The sequence below is a fragment of the Vicia villosa genome, linkage group LG2 (genome assembly GCF_029867415.1).
Source record: "Vicia villosa cultivar HV-30 ecotype Madison, WI linkage group LG2, Vvil1.0, whole genome shotgun sequence".
Taxonomy (NCBI): Eukaryota; Viridiplantae; Streptophyta; class Magnoliopsida; order Fabales; family Fabaceae; genus Vicia; species Vicia villosa.
Genome location: NC_081181.1, coordinates 213,504,421 through 213,520,100, shown reverse-complemented (window position 1 = coordinate 213,520,100; position 15,680 = coordinate 213,504,421). Strand labels below are relative to the sequence as shown.

Sequence of the window (15,680 nt, the reverse complement as noted above, 5' to 3'; positions counted from 1 at the left end):
TCTGAAAAGTTTATATATATATATATATATATATATATATATATATATATATATATATATATATATATATATATATATATATATATGGACATGATTAAATGATAATAAGGTGTTAAACTTAGAAAAATGACATCTTCGATAACTCTTTATCGCAAATTCGTATAACAAATTTCACTATTGGATTGAAAGCTATATCATATAAATCATGTCTATAAAATTTAACATTAATAAAAAAATATTTGATATGTTAACAAGATGCATAAAAACAAGTGTCTTATAAAATTTCAATAAAATTGTTAATTGGGGGTAGGAGAAGGGGTTGGAGCAGGAAAAATAATCGCTAGAGGAATGGGGGTAGATGTAGAAGTCCCGATATTCACCATAATATGAATACCTTGAGCATTTGCAAGACTGTAGAACAACTTCAACTTGTTTACCCTTTCCATGCTATCTGCAGAACACAGTCACACATGTAAAAAAAGCACAAAGACTTTGCTTTCACCAAAAAAAGCACAATTGATAAAGAATGAAGAAACTTCTCAAATGATTAAGTTATGGATGATCAAACAAATATGGTAAAATATGTTATCTCATGATTATATACCCTTAAGTGCTCAAACTATCTAAAATCGATCCATGTCATATCTCATAAATCATGGCTTTGCAATTTAGACTTAGAAATTTTGTGCATTACATGTTAAATAAGCACATATTTTTCAAAAGCAAAGAATTACCTAATGGTTGTGTGTGCATATCAAAATACTCAAGTGTTCTGGATTTGATCCTTGAGTATGTCATTTTTCTTAGAAATTTTTTCAAATATTTTCATTTTATGAGACAATCAATTATAGTAGCAAAGCTTTCAAAGCCATACTCTTGACAATAGATTGCAATGGAGTGTTAATCGATTGTCATAGTTTATATTTGGAAATTTTCAAAGCTTCAATCGATTGACACAAGTTTGAAATTTAAAAATTTTCAACGTATTTGGAAAAAATTTCAAGTTTGAAAAATACTTCTATTCAATGTTTTGTTTCATGACCCCTTCATTATATCTTTTCAAAACAATTTCACACATTCTCATAAATTTTCAATAGGTTTATTTGATTCAAACGGGTGTGAATGACCATATAAATATAAAGTATTTTTCAGTGACAAATCCACCTCTTTCAAAAATTTCTTCCTGAGTATTTCACTATATCTTACTGCATCTTTTATTTTTATCCATCAAGAACTTTGTGCATTATTTTCATAAATCAAATCACGTGAAAGTTCTTGAGCACTTAAAGATATTATTGTGATATACCATAATTCTTGAAAGGGAAAAAATCCATCTGTTAGAATTTATTCTATATTCTACTACTTCAAACTTTCTTATATCAAAAATCAGATATTTGTAAATATCTTATTGTTCAGGATTGTTGGAAACAAGAGAGTTAGAAAAACAAAGAATTGTTTTCTTTTTCTGTGTTGTATAATCACAAGGTGTTTGCCTTGTTGATTTAGTTAAAAGCTTGTGTACAGGGATGTACAAAGTTCTAAATATAGTAAAATCTCTTATATGTGGTAAGAGGACTAGCCGTACTCTCGGATTATGAGGGGAACTAGTATAAACCTTCTGTGTTTTTTATTTTTCCGCACTTTATTGCTTTCATAACCTAACATCCAAGCAGTAAAATAAAGATACAATCCTCTATAAACCATAAAATTTCATAGAACCTAATTCACCCCCCTTTTAGGTGCACTTTATACTTACAATTTCTCCTTCTGTTAAGGCGCGATAGGGCATAGAGACATCGACACGATTAATTCTTCTACCTATATTTACTAAATTGTCATCTAATGAATCATATGAAGAAGTTTCCTTCTCCAAGGAATTCCCATATACCCTTTATGAGTCAGAATTATCAAATATGTGTGTGATTTCTGGTTCTAGGTGACCGCTATTAGGGGAGGGAAATAAGAATCAGGGGATGTCTCCATTATAAAGGCATATGAAGTTTCAACTTCAGGGTCGTTCACTAGGTCAACCGTATTATCACTCATCCTAACCAAAAAACAGAAAATGCTGAACATAAAAGCTTGAGTCAAAATGATACATGGTTATGTGAGAGTGATTAAGTTAGAGAAAAGGAAGAAAAGAGAAACCTTTAAGCAAATGACTCAAATTTCTTTTATTAGAACTCTCCAAGAAGAGAGAACGAAGATGTTTTATGAGAAAGTAGTTGAAGTTTGAAGGCTAAGGGTTGCGAAAAAACTTCCAAAAATTTAATTTACCCTATTTATAAGCAATGGTAGCTGAAGGGTTAAGAACATCTAGAGAAAGAAATCACAAGAGAAACGACTAGTTTTTCACTCATGGATACACGCCAACTCAAGTGCATCAAAGTACTATGTAAACTGTGTCATGTCCTAACTAGTCACGACACCGCACGTGTCAGAAGAGGGTGCTGAAGCATTTCAATGATGGGACCTCTTTTAATGCGCCTGTTTCCCACTACTTTTTTAATTGATCCCAAGTGTTTCAGCTTTGTTTCACATCGAATCATGTCCTGGAGTCCGGCCAACATGACTTACGGGTTCTCCGACTCCTTCAGTGCCTAACAAATCCTTGTGGGCAATTGTTCTGGAATTGTCAAAGGCCCAATTCATCTCAAATTCATTCCATTTGACCCAAGGTATAAATCAGTTCACACGCTAAGAGCAAAGTACAATCTCTGATCTACACTTTTCACTACACTCATCTTGAATCTTGAACTGACTTAGACGTTGGAATGTTAAACATACAAATCCACTCCGCATCCCTGTAAAGAAGATCATAGTCACTATTCAAGATCATCAATCTTCCAACTACATCCATTTCTGCTTTCCGAATGAAATACTATATAATATGAATATGACTCAATAAATGTCAATTTGTTTTTCAATTTATCTTTTAGAAAAACTGACGATATTTAGGTTCTGTTTGACAAACATTTTTTTGAACTTATAGCTTACATCTTATAAGCTCATATGACAATAAAAGAATTGTTTGGTAACCGTTTTTTCATCACGAGCTTATAGCTTATTTTACTAGCTTATAGCTTATTTTCCAAACGCTTTTTAAAATAGCATTTTAACTTATAGCTTATAGCTCATTATTTTTTTCTTCCACTTTTGTTCTTATTATTTTAAATAAAATTCATTACTATCCTTTATAATTTATTTTAATTTAAAATAAAATAATTATATATTAAATGTCTGTCATTTTAATTTATCAGTTAATTAAACTGCTAATTTTACTAAACACTTCAATTAGCTTATCAACTATAAGTCATCAACCATCAGCTTAAACTATAAGTTATCAGTCATCAATCATCAGTAATCATCATAAACTATAAGCTATCAGTTAATTTATCAGTCAATTACTATTTTCACCAAACAGAACCGTAGTACTATATTTTAGATTAATTATTATTTTGTGTTTAAGTTAATTATTAACTAAATACATTTCAATTTTATATTAATTCGATATTAACATAATTGATTTATCACACGGTTATAATTACTAGTAGACTTTATCACACGGTTATAATTACTAGTAGACTTTTAAGAGAGTTTAAGTCCAACTTTTTTGTGAATGGATTGTCTCCTGCTTTTTTTTTTTTCCAGCTCATAATGCAGCTCCAAATCTAATGGTTCATAAGCCATAGAACAATATTGATCAAGCATATTTATAGATAGAGAATAGAATTTAAGATCAAGGTTAGTGCTGAAGGGATTGTAGTAGAGAAGAAAACATGACTGAGGTTCATTGAATAATGAATGTATCTGATTTACATAAAAGATTAGATACACTCATTTATTTAATAAACTTAAAAAAAAGAATAATAATGGTTTATATGAGTTGGGTGTCTTTGTTGATTGGCACGACGTATTTCTATCTCTAACACACATAAAAAATGTTTTAAAAATGTTAAATGATCACAGTTTATAAATAATTTTTTAATATAAAATCGGAAATTGCATAGCACTTTTAGGAGTGATATTTGAATAGTTTTTTTATAAAATTTGCTATTCGTTGCTGAGATACTAGTGATGAGTCGGTGGACAGCTCTAATGGAAATGAATAAGGGAGTTAGTTGGTCTTATAAATTATTGAGATCCAGGAAATAAATATGTGATGGGTTGCACTTGCACTTGCACGAGTTGGTCTTATAAATTTCAGGTAAGAATGGTTGTTATAGTACAGTACTAACGTTTATATTCTGACACGTATTAATTGTATTTAAATGGTAGTTTTTACGATTTTAGTAAAGATCATTTTTCTTTTATGTCGTAAAATTAATTGATTTGTAATATTGTTTTTTTGGCGATTTTGGTCCGTTTCTTGTGTATTGAGGTTGGATACCCTTAATTCTCTCTTATATTGAATTCTTGCTTTCACACTTGACCCACTTATTTTTATGAAGGTCTATTTTAGCAAGCTTTAACTACAAAATGGTTAAATGCACCTTAAGGTGCATGTTGCTAAAATAGACCTTCATAAAAATAAGTGGGTGTATTATAGCAAACTCCACAGGGGTTTGCTATAATACACCCACTCATTTTTATGAAGGTGTGTTTTAGTAAGTTTTAACTAAAAAAAATACTTAAATGCACCTTAAGGTGCATGTTGTTAAAATAGACCTTCATAAAAATAAGTGGGTCTATTGTAGCAAAACCCATATATATATATATATATATATATATATATATATATATATATATATATATATATATATATATATATATAGGATTCATCAAGAGAGAAAAATTAATAGTCATATTAATGTATCAACATTCTCTCTCTTGATGAATCCAATAGTTGATATTTGTTCCTCTCATCTCTCATTATAAAATGCTCTCACTTGATATGCTATATATATATATATATATATATATATATATATATATATATATATATATATATATATATATATATATAGGGGACGACTCAAGTGAGAACACTTGGTTATTATGAGAAATGAGAACAATGAATCACGACCATTAAATTTTAATTTTGTTGATTTTAATGGACTGGATTGGTTTCCCTTTCTATATTGATTTAAAATAAATATTAAGAATCATAGAAAGAGAAACCAATGCAGTCCATTAAAATCAACAAAATTAAAATTTAATGGTCGTGATTCATTGTTCTCATTTCTCATAATAACCAAGTGTTCTCACTTGAGTCGTTCCCTATATATATATATATATATATATATATATATATATATATATATATATATATATATATATATATATATATGTATATTAATTAAAAATCTATGATTAAATTGAGATAACATGATATAGAAAATGTTGACGCGACATGAGTATTTAAAAGCCTTGTAGGTGTAACTTGGGTGGGTATAAATTACTAAAATAAAATGGTTGGAATGACCTACTAGTAGTACTAGTCTATATATTAAAGAGATGCATTGAGTTAGGAGAGGTTCAGGTATCGAAGTGATTTAAAGACAGTGCTTTTCCTTTATATAAATACCCAACCGAACCACTTATTGCAGCCTCTTTATTGCTTCTTCCTCATTATACTATTTACAATTGTTCCGTTACTATCATTCACACTAACCATTTCTTATTTTCACATTTCAACTGCCTCATACTCACTCACAGACCATCCATCATCGTCTCAGGCTTTTCCTCACAACTCTACGATCGTAGATCTTCCACAACCCCGCCACCGGAGGTATTATTACTTGTTTTTGGAACCTTCCATGACTGTTATTTTCTCACTTGCGATTAGTACACTAATTAACGTCTTAGATCATTGATTTAGTGCATTCAATTTTATATTACTGTTAATTTAGTTGAATAATTATGATTTTGCATGTAATTGATTGGGTTTTGAAGATTGTAAAATGTCATTTATTTCTCAGGGCCATTAGGCGTATGTGAAAAGTTTGCCTCACGACTAGCAGCTAGGATAGTTTTTTTTTTTATTTTTATAATTGATTTAAATAAAATTGGCTTAACGGTATTATCAGAACAGAATCAATTTACAGAGTATTCCCACTTATAAAGTACAACGCATCCTACACACGTGACTTTGTAGGAAAATTAAGACAATGTTACCAAAAAATTGTTTTTTCTTTATTTCAACAATTTTTGAATCAGTATCAGATACTAATATGACGACAATTTAGTTAATTGTTTTACAAAAAATTATTATTTTCTTTACTTTAACACGTCTTATACATTTCTTTAACAAATCTCGCACAGCTAAAAAATTTAAACATGCATTGAATCAATATTATCAATGCAAACTTAAAAATATTAATTTTGATTAGAATATTTAAATTTATTTTAATAATAGATGGATTTATTATATATGTACCGGTGTTGGTGTTCTACGTTTTTCTTTTACATTATCATTGTTTAGTGTCTGTGCTATTGTACATTCTCACATCTTAAAGGTGTCCGTATTGTGTCCGATGTCCGTGTTAGATTCTGTGTTTTCGTACATTCTCCCGCTTATTATGTAATAGGATAACCTGAATTTTTTAAAAAGGAAAGTAGAGTAAAAGTGCACTTAATATTTTGGTACAAATATTCTCAAAAACAAAAATTGGTACAAATGGATATAGGCAGTTAGATCAAAGGGGTTTTTAAAAGCATTCTGGTAACAAACATATTTCAAGTATGAAATCAACTAAGTCTTAGCATTGGTTTTATATGCTGCATCTAGCTCCTTTTGAAATCAACCTAAAATTTCACAAGTTTTTGCATCGTTTAGTGTATTATACGCAGATTTGAATTTGAAAACAATGCATAATATGGTGTATTTCTTTCTAGAATGCAATATTATCATTATCCAAGTCTTGAAAATTTTCCAGAATTCTAATCCTTTTATGATTTTGTGTTGCGCCAGAGAAAACGCACTAGCAGAATACAAGAACTTGAAGCTCAAAATTTCAACTTTAAGAGGAACTGAAGAATGTTAGGAGCAATCTAAATGTGTCTGAATCATGCAACCAGCAGCTTGAACCGGTTGGTAATTGTGAGGCGGCATATATCCGACTAGCAGAATCACGAGACGTAGAATTACAAAACTTGAAGCACAAGTTACCAGAATCACTTTCTCTTGTGAACAACATGAAACACCAGCTCCAAGATTGCAAAGAGTCGGTTCAGGCTCAACCTTTGGTGAATGAGACTCTGCGACAGCTCGAGGCAGCGAAGAGAACTGTAGAGTTCTTAAGATCTGATGCTGCAAAAGCTGTGCATGGATACAACTCTTCTGCTTTTGAGTTAGACAAGTCTAGAACTCACGTGGTTTCACTCGGCAGTAATTTGGAAATAGAAGAAGAAAGATTGCGAAAGGGAGATAGTACTAATCATATTGAAATCGAGTTTCGTTCTTTGAGATCTGAGGTTGAACTACTTAGGTCTGCCATTGAGATTGCCGAGACTAAATTCCAGGAAGAACAGATTCAGAACACAGTGAAGATTAGGAATGCCTACGAGTTAATCGAACGGATAAAATCCGAAGCGAATCAGAGGGAATCAGAACTGAAAACAAAGAAAGCTGAAATTGAGGAGTTGAAGGAGAAACTGTTGGATAAGGAAAATGAGTTGCAAGGCATTGTAGATGAGAATGAGAAGTTGAATTCGAAGCTTGAAAAAAGTGTATCGTTGTCAACGAAAAAGGAACGCGAACTTAAGGAGGAACTTAAAAGGTTAGACGAATGTGTGGCGGTAATGAAGGGCGAAATGATGGATAAAGAGACAACATTGCAAAGTATATCAGAAGAGAATGAAATTCTGAAGATGGAAATCAACAAGAGGTTCACATTCTCAAATGTCGGTATGATGAGTGACGAAGTTGCAGCCGAAATAGGGGCGGCCAAGGCTGCAGAACGCGACGCTTTTGCAAAACTTAAGATAATGATTGAGGAGGCAGATAGGAGCAATAATAAGGCGGCAAGAGTGACTGAGATGCTCGAAGCAGCACAAGCGGCGAATATTGAAAAAGAAGCTGAATTGAAGAGAATCAAAGTGCAATGTGATCAGTGGAGGAAGGCGGCCGAGACAGCTGCTGCTATGTTTTCGACAGGGAAAAATGGAAACATCGCGGAGAGATCGATGTCTATGGACAATAACTACAACTGCAGTGTGATGAAGAGTAATAAGTACTCAAACTTTTATGAAGAGATTGATGATTGGAGTGATTTACAAAGGAAGAAAAATGGGAATGTGTTGAAAAAGATTGGTGACTTGTGGAAGAAGCCTCAGAAAATCACTGGTTGATTCCTGAAGTGCTTTTGAATTCCACTGTCCAGTAAGTTGTTGCTGGAATTTTTTGTTGTGCAATTCCTTTTTGCTTTGTTAGTGCTGACATAGATTTGAAACTGTTTTGTGAACATTGTTTGATAATTTAGCATTAAGTTGTTGAATGAAATAGACATTCACCGTTCTGCATAGTTTGACACACATTTTAAGCTAGGGTGGCAAAACGGGCCAATCCTCCAGGCAATGCGCATTTGGCCCGACTTTTTTGTGGGTCAAAGTTTTATGTCTGCATTCTTTAATATGTTTGTTCAACTCCATTATGTTTTTTACAGACTTTGCCCTCATTTCCCAAAGCTTGATTCTTATATGAATAATGAAATTTAGAAACAAATTTTTCCTTACATATTACATCTTATTAATAATGTTAAACATGTGATTAATTAAGTTAAAATAAATACTAAATTCAATTTAAGATAAAAAATTTGTTAGTTCAACTACATAGTTAACTAAAATTTCACAATTATTAACATCATCAACTCATAGTAAAAAATTATGCTTAGTTCAACTACATAATTTACTACAACTTCATAATTATAAATGTGATCTGACTTGGGTCTGATCAACTAAATTAATCATAGTTTTGCATGTAATTAATCATATATTGCAAATGTAGGAAAAATTGTGAGTCATATTTTTCTATTGTTATAATAGATTTATGATTCCTCCTCTTCTGCCGTGCCACAATGTCACCTGCAGAAGTTGTCTTAAGAACATCTCTAATGGTAGTATTTTTCTTTGAGTTCTCTAGCTGGACATCAATATAATAATTAAATAGTGAAACAATTTGCCATGTTATAGTAGAGTTGCATTGCAATTGTGGTACCCAATCAAATTAATGTATGAGGTAAAGTTGTGGGATCCATTAGAATTACACCAATAAAATAAAAATTAAATAAATTATTTTGAGATGATATGGCTGGTGGGACCCATAAAGAACTCTAAAATGGATTGCACCATTGGAGATGATCAAAGAAAGTGACAACATTTTTTGTTTGTTTATGCTTGACTATTTTTTGGTGTGATAGGGAATGAGCCCGATAATTAAAATTGGGTTAAAAATAAGGAGATTTCTTAATGCCTTATTACTACACCTAGTGAAAACATAATAATACTCTCATATTCTATAAATGCATCTCCGAAATACTTAATTCATTTGTTTTTGAGTCAAAGTTTCAATTTTATCACTAAATTTATTCCAAAAATATATTTCTAGATTCAGAAATGAATTTAACACAAGAAGCAGCATTGGATAATCATCACAATTAGATATTGGAAACAAGCCATAGTCAATGTGTTGAGTTGTAGTGAAAGGGAAGCTGATGTTGCCAATGTATCCACAACTATATGAAGCTGGATATTCTCTATCTCCTCCTGCAAAAACAAGATGTAGCATGAGGTGAAAAAACAAAAAGAAAGATGATAAACTGAAGCCATCATGAAACACAAACGGTTAAATGAGTTTTGGAAATATATTTTCGGAGACATTTTGAAAATGCACTTTCTAAATAAATTTAATTATAAGATTGAGGCGTGAGTCAAAAAGGAGTGAATTGTGTGTGCGAAACAATTTAACAAATGTAGATGAATTTTGATTCTTTTAAATGGACCTCACTAAATTTTTTGTGATTGTTATGGAGGGATTTACTGCTTTAATGCAAAAATCTAGTAAAAGGCTTTAGTCAGGAGTATTTGTCATGGGTAAAGCCTCTTCCGAATTAATATGTCACTTGCGGTTAATATCTTTGCAACGTGAAAAAAAAAAAATGACAATTACTTTACGATTGGCAGCCCGTTGCAAATAATATAGAAGCAATTTGAATTTTAAAATTAAGCATTTGTGAGGGGCAGCCCATAACAAATACTAATATGGAAGAAATTTTGAATTTTAAAATTAAGTATTTGTCGGGGAAGCCCTTGGTAAATTTTTGCTTTGTCATTATTACTACTAGCGTCTAAATGGACACTCTCGTGTCCGTTTATCCGATTTTTTAGTGCGAGCAAATTATAAATTATTGTTTTTTTTTTCAAAATTTTGAATATATTTTATTATATATTTTATAGAAAAATTTGTGATATGTATTCCTATATAGTATAACTATAATTTGTTGATTTTGCATTTCATATTGAAATGCGACGATGTTATTCACAGGCTCGTCTCTCCATTTTTTTTATTGCGTTAATACATGTATATTTTTTATTAATTTTTTTAACCTTCTACTAAAAATAATTCTACTTAGACACAATTGTTAAAATTAAATAAAATTAAGATAAAAATAAATGCATGTTGTCGAAAATACTATAATATATCTCTCTATCTCTATCTCTCTCACAAATAAAATACCTCTCTTACACTTCTGCAATAAATCTAGAATAAAAAATAAAAAATAGAATTAAAATTGAAAAATTGATGGCCTTAATTAAAATTTTGGTTGTGTGATATATGTAAAAAGCAGTTATAAAACTTGAAACAAATTGCTACTGAAATATAAAATTTTGTAGGTATAACCGATACAATTATGGTTGCAATTTGCCCGTAATGGTAAGACACGTGATACAAATTTCGATTGCAATAGGAGAACAAATTTAGAAATTGAATGTATTTATATCAATAGATGGTGTGATTTTGATTACGGAATTGTGGATGAATTTAACAATTAGTTATAAGTGTGATGAAAAATAAACCACCCAATAACTTGCAGCAGTTTTTTTTTTTTTTGCGGTTATAAAAATTTTGTGAGTATACGACTTGTTTTTATTTATTTTAATTTTTTAATAAAAAAATAAATTAAAAAAGTGTTTACTTATTGTAATTAACTTAGTGATAGAGGGTATAATAGGTATAGAAAAAGAGCCAGTCCAAAAGATTGTATTCTCTTTATATATTATATATTGTTATAGATGTCATTTGTGAGAGTAGTCCATAACAAATTCTAATTTGTCATTTGTGAGGAGTAGTCCCTAACAAATTTGCAATAAATAACACTCCTCATTTCTTCTCTAACCAATACACACTTTCTCTTTATTTTCTACATTTTTCCTTTTTTTTTTCTCTCTCTTGGAGCAACCCTTTCTCTTCAAAGTTCAAACCTTCAACTAGGGGTGATCAAAACCAAACCAACCCAATAGAAAACCGCAAACCAAACCAAACCGAAACCGAAACCGCAAAAAACCGCATTTGGTTCGGATTAATTTGGGTCAGTTTTTACAAAACCGCACGGTTCGGTTCGGTTTGCGGTTTGTATTTTATAAACCGAACCAAACCGAATCAAACCGCACTATGTTACAACCTAAATTTTACTAACTCACATCCAACCCAAACTTAAACTTATTATACATTAGCATTATGATTACGAACAATTTTCTCATCCTTACACATATAATTTCAGTCCCGGTCTTCTAAAATCTCTAATAACATTATCGCACCTTCTTTGCCACATACATCTTCCCTCTTCTTCTATAATCTCTACTCTCTTATATTCTTTCTTTTTCACCTTCTCATTTTTATGTAGATGTTCCGTATTTCAGTTTCGTTTTTATCGCATATCTTCTTCTCTAATCTCTCAACACTTTTTTCTTTTTCACTTTCACTAATCTTTCGTCTCTTCTATTTTTTTGTTTCGTTATAATAATTTTTATATTGTTTTATGCTATTATTTTATGTTTAATATTCCACTTTTGTCTAATTTAATTTTTACATATTAAATGGAATATTGTTGTCAAAATATGACAAGTTTTGTTGTTATTTGATAGTGTATGAATGTATAAATACAAAATTATGTTATCATCTATATGTGTATGTATGGCTCAATAAAATATTTGTAAAAAACCGAACCAACCGAACCGAACCAAACTGCATTAGTTTGGTTTGGTTTGGTTCGGATTTTTTTTAAAAGCCAACCGAACCAAACCAAACCGCACTATTTTTTCTCTTGCGGTTCGGATGATTTTTTTCGTCAAAACCGCCCAAACCGCACCGCGAGCACCCCTACCTTCAACAACACTAATATTTTTTAAGATAAACTTTTTTTTTTGGAAAATAGATTAATTTTTTATTCCTCAAAAACAGTCAAACAACAAGTCGACCCCAAACGGGTCCAGACAGCCACTCACATCAAAAGCACAAACAAACAAGGTAACTCCTAACACAAGTTACTGTATGCTAAGAGTATCTACACAAATATGCTATCTTATGTTCATATATAACTTGCTCTGTATTGCAACCATATACTTTATATGAGTTATCATATCTTGAGCCATAGGGATGTTATTGTATATAACCTCATTTCTAGCCCTCCATACTGAATAAGTTGTCTCTGCAAGAGCAATTTTGAGGAGCTGCCGCTTCCAAACTTTTTTTCGAACTTCCCGCACAATCCTATCTCTTTCTATGTTCCAGCTTTGTCCCACATGATTATAGCTGATCCATCCAAGAATGCTATTCCAAATTTCTTGAGTTATCCTACAGTTGAAAAACAAGTGATCGGTGGACTCCGGCTCGGTACAGAAAATTGCTCAATGTTTAAGCCAAACCGTCGCAGCCTATCTCGAGTTGCTAGTCTACCTAAAAACAACATCCATAAGATAAACTTTTATGTATAAGTTATTTTTTTATATATTTTTAATTTACACTTTTCTTCTCTATTTTTTTTTTTTTTAAAATCTGTTTTTGAAAATTATTGATGTTGGATTTGTTGATGTTTGGTGTTGGTTTATATAAATTTTGTGTTTTATTATTTTTCAAAAATTTTAAAACTAGATTTAGTTAATATGTTAGATATGTTTTAATTGGTTTATAAATAAAAAATGTTTCTTTTTGTGTTCTACAAGTAGGGATGTCAATGGGGCGGGGCGAGGACAGGGGATACATTCTCATCACAATTCCCGCCCTCGAATTTATTCCTCATCCCCGCTTCGGGTCCCCGCTACGGGGGAGTTTTCTCCCCCATCGCCGTCCCCGCGGATCCCCGCGGGTCCCCACGAATTCCCCATCCCCGCTTCGGGTCCCCGCTACGGGGGAGTTTTCTCCCCCATCGCCGTCCCCGCGGATCCCCGCTGGTCCCCACGGATCCCCAAGGTTCATGGGGAGATCCATAAACATGATTTTTTATTTATTATTTTAAATCAAATTAATAGTAAAAGCTTTAAAAACTAACCACAAAAAATTTAAAAATTATTCCTTTATGATAAATATATTGCTTTAAGAATATTTAATCTATAATATTGAGTGTCATGACCACAAAAATTTCAAACTAAAAAAATATTGAAATAATAATTTAGATCCCACTCTTTTACTAACAATACATATATATTTTAAATTTGTGTATAAGATTAATTATATGAAATGAAAAATAAACTTACATAATAATTTAAAATTATACATAAATTAAGGACATTATGCTATTTTAGGCAGGGCGGGAACTCCACGGGGCGGGGGATATTTACGCCACCCCCGTCCCCGAAGTGCCTTCGGGGAGACTTTGTTCCCCATCCTCGTCCCCGTGGGGAGAAAATTCCCCGTCTTTGGACCCCAAACGGGGAATCCCCATGGGATCCCCACTAATGGAGGCAAGTTGACATCCCTATCTACAAGTTATAAATAGGAAAAAATGATTTTAGTATAAATAAGTAGGTATCAATTTTCGAAAGTTTTGTTAATAAGTTTTATTTTAAAAACAAAACAATATAAAAAATAATTAGTATTATAATATAGTTTAGTAAGAAGATTTAGTTTAGTACTCCCTTCGTTCCTTTTTAAGTGTCATTTTAGCAAAAAACTCTTCTACCAAGATAGTGGATTATTAGAGTTATTTTTTCTATCATAAAATAACTCTAATAGGAACAAATTATAACATTAAATTATAAAACAACACTTAAATAGGAACAATTTTTTTTTCTAAAACGACACTTAAAAAAGAACGGAAGGAGTAATAAATTTCAATATTATTTTAAGAAATATTATTTAGGGAAAATATATATTTTAGAGAAAAAAATATAATTTTATTTAAAGAAAATATATAATTTAAAGAATGTATATATTTTATAAGTATATATTTATTTAGAAAGTATATTATTTTATTTTAGAAAGAATATATTTTAGAGAAAATATATTATTTTATTTAGGGAAAGTATATATTTTAGAGAAAATATATTAATTTATTTAGGAAAAAATATATATTTTAAAGAAAATATATTATTTTATAATTATATATTTATTTTAAAAAATACTATATATGTTTTATTAGAATAAGTGTAACCAAGAAGAATGTCAATTTGTTATGGATTAAACCCGTCACAAATTCTAAAACGCTTACCGTTTTGTCAGAGACTTAACTTTAATTAAATACTGACACACTGTGCTACCTAATTTGCGCCTACGTTTGTATGTCTGCATTACGAAAATAAAAATTGCATTTTGGCAAGGGATATACCCCAAACTTGCGCCTACGTTTTTGAATGTTTGCAGTAGGAAAATTAAGAATTGCATTTTGACAAGGGATATACCCCAAACAAAATAGCAAAGTAACATAGGCCTCTCGTAAATAATTTGCCACAACTTATTGAACAGGAATCCGTTTCCTTGCAAATTTATGTTTTGTGAGAAATATTTTGCTTTTATAAGAAATTTAACCCTTGACTAAATAGACTTTTTCTTGGACACAAGCCAAAACCAAGCCCAACCATCTAAGGCTGGGTGACAACTCTTTCAAATTGGGCCAAGCCCAACCCAAACCATCACCACTCGAATCACAAATAACTTTTTCAAAATATCGTAAAATTAGAAAAGGTGTATTCTTAAAAAAATGAGAGGTTTTGGATATGAAAAAAACAAGAGATGTAGTATTATTATTGTGACAAATTCTGACAGTCATATAATGTTGAAACTGATTACTGAATGTTTTCTCACGCCAGAATCTTCCCTTGGATCTTGTCTGCCAAATTCTTCACCGAAGTTGCCGCTCACGCTTCACTGAAATTTCTAATTCATCGGGACTCGCAAATTCTTCATATCACATCCACTGTCCTATCACAGTCATAGGAGCCAGTTACTACTTTAGTTCATTTTATTTTCACATTATTGAAAATAAATAGAGTAATGCCGTATTGTATTTTAATATAAAAATATTTCTAGTGAACAATTTTAAACATTTTCCCACTTTATACAAGATATTTTGTCACCTAGAGCAATGGCTAATTGGAATATATCTTGGAAAAACCACCCAGAATAATTCAAAACTGAAAATTCCTGAAATGGGAATTCTAACTGTTCAGATTTAGAAAACTCAGAGTCAGGTTACATAAATATATCTTTGAAACGTCACTCTCATTACAGTATGATTTAAGAAAAT

At 31.0% G+C, this 15,680-nt stretch overlaps 1 protein-coding gene across 2 annotated transcripts; it reads left to right on the top strand.

The window, feature by feature from the left end:
• The first annotated feature begins 5,425 nt into the window (after window positions 1-5,425).
• On the top strand, window positions 5,426-8,443 carry LOC131648189 (interactor of constitutive active ROPs 3-like). Of its 2 annotated transcripts, none has more exons than XM_058917970.1 (2): window positions 5,426-5,731; window positions 7,115-8,443. In XM_058917970.1, the coding sequence occupies exon 2, from the start codon at window positions 7,138-7,140 to the stop codon at window positions 8,290-8,292; it is 1,155 nt and encodes a 384-aa protein (XP_058773953.1). In that variant the 5' UTR covers window positions 5,426-5,731; window positions 7,115-7,137; the 3' UTR covers window positions 8,293-8,443. The 2 variants fall into 2 exon arrangements, with proteins under 2 accessions (XP_058773953.1, XP_058773952.1); XM_058917969.1 differs by having other exon boundaries at window positions 5,427-5,731; window positions 6,914-8,443.
• Window positions 8,444-15,680: the final 7,237 nt, after the last annotated feature.

What these genes read in the sequence shown, in the direction of transcription:
- LOC131648189 (XM_058917970.1), top strand. Translation starts at nt 7,138, where the DNA reads ATGAAACACCAGCTCCAAGATTGCAAAGAGTCGGTTCAGGCTCAACCT.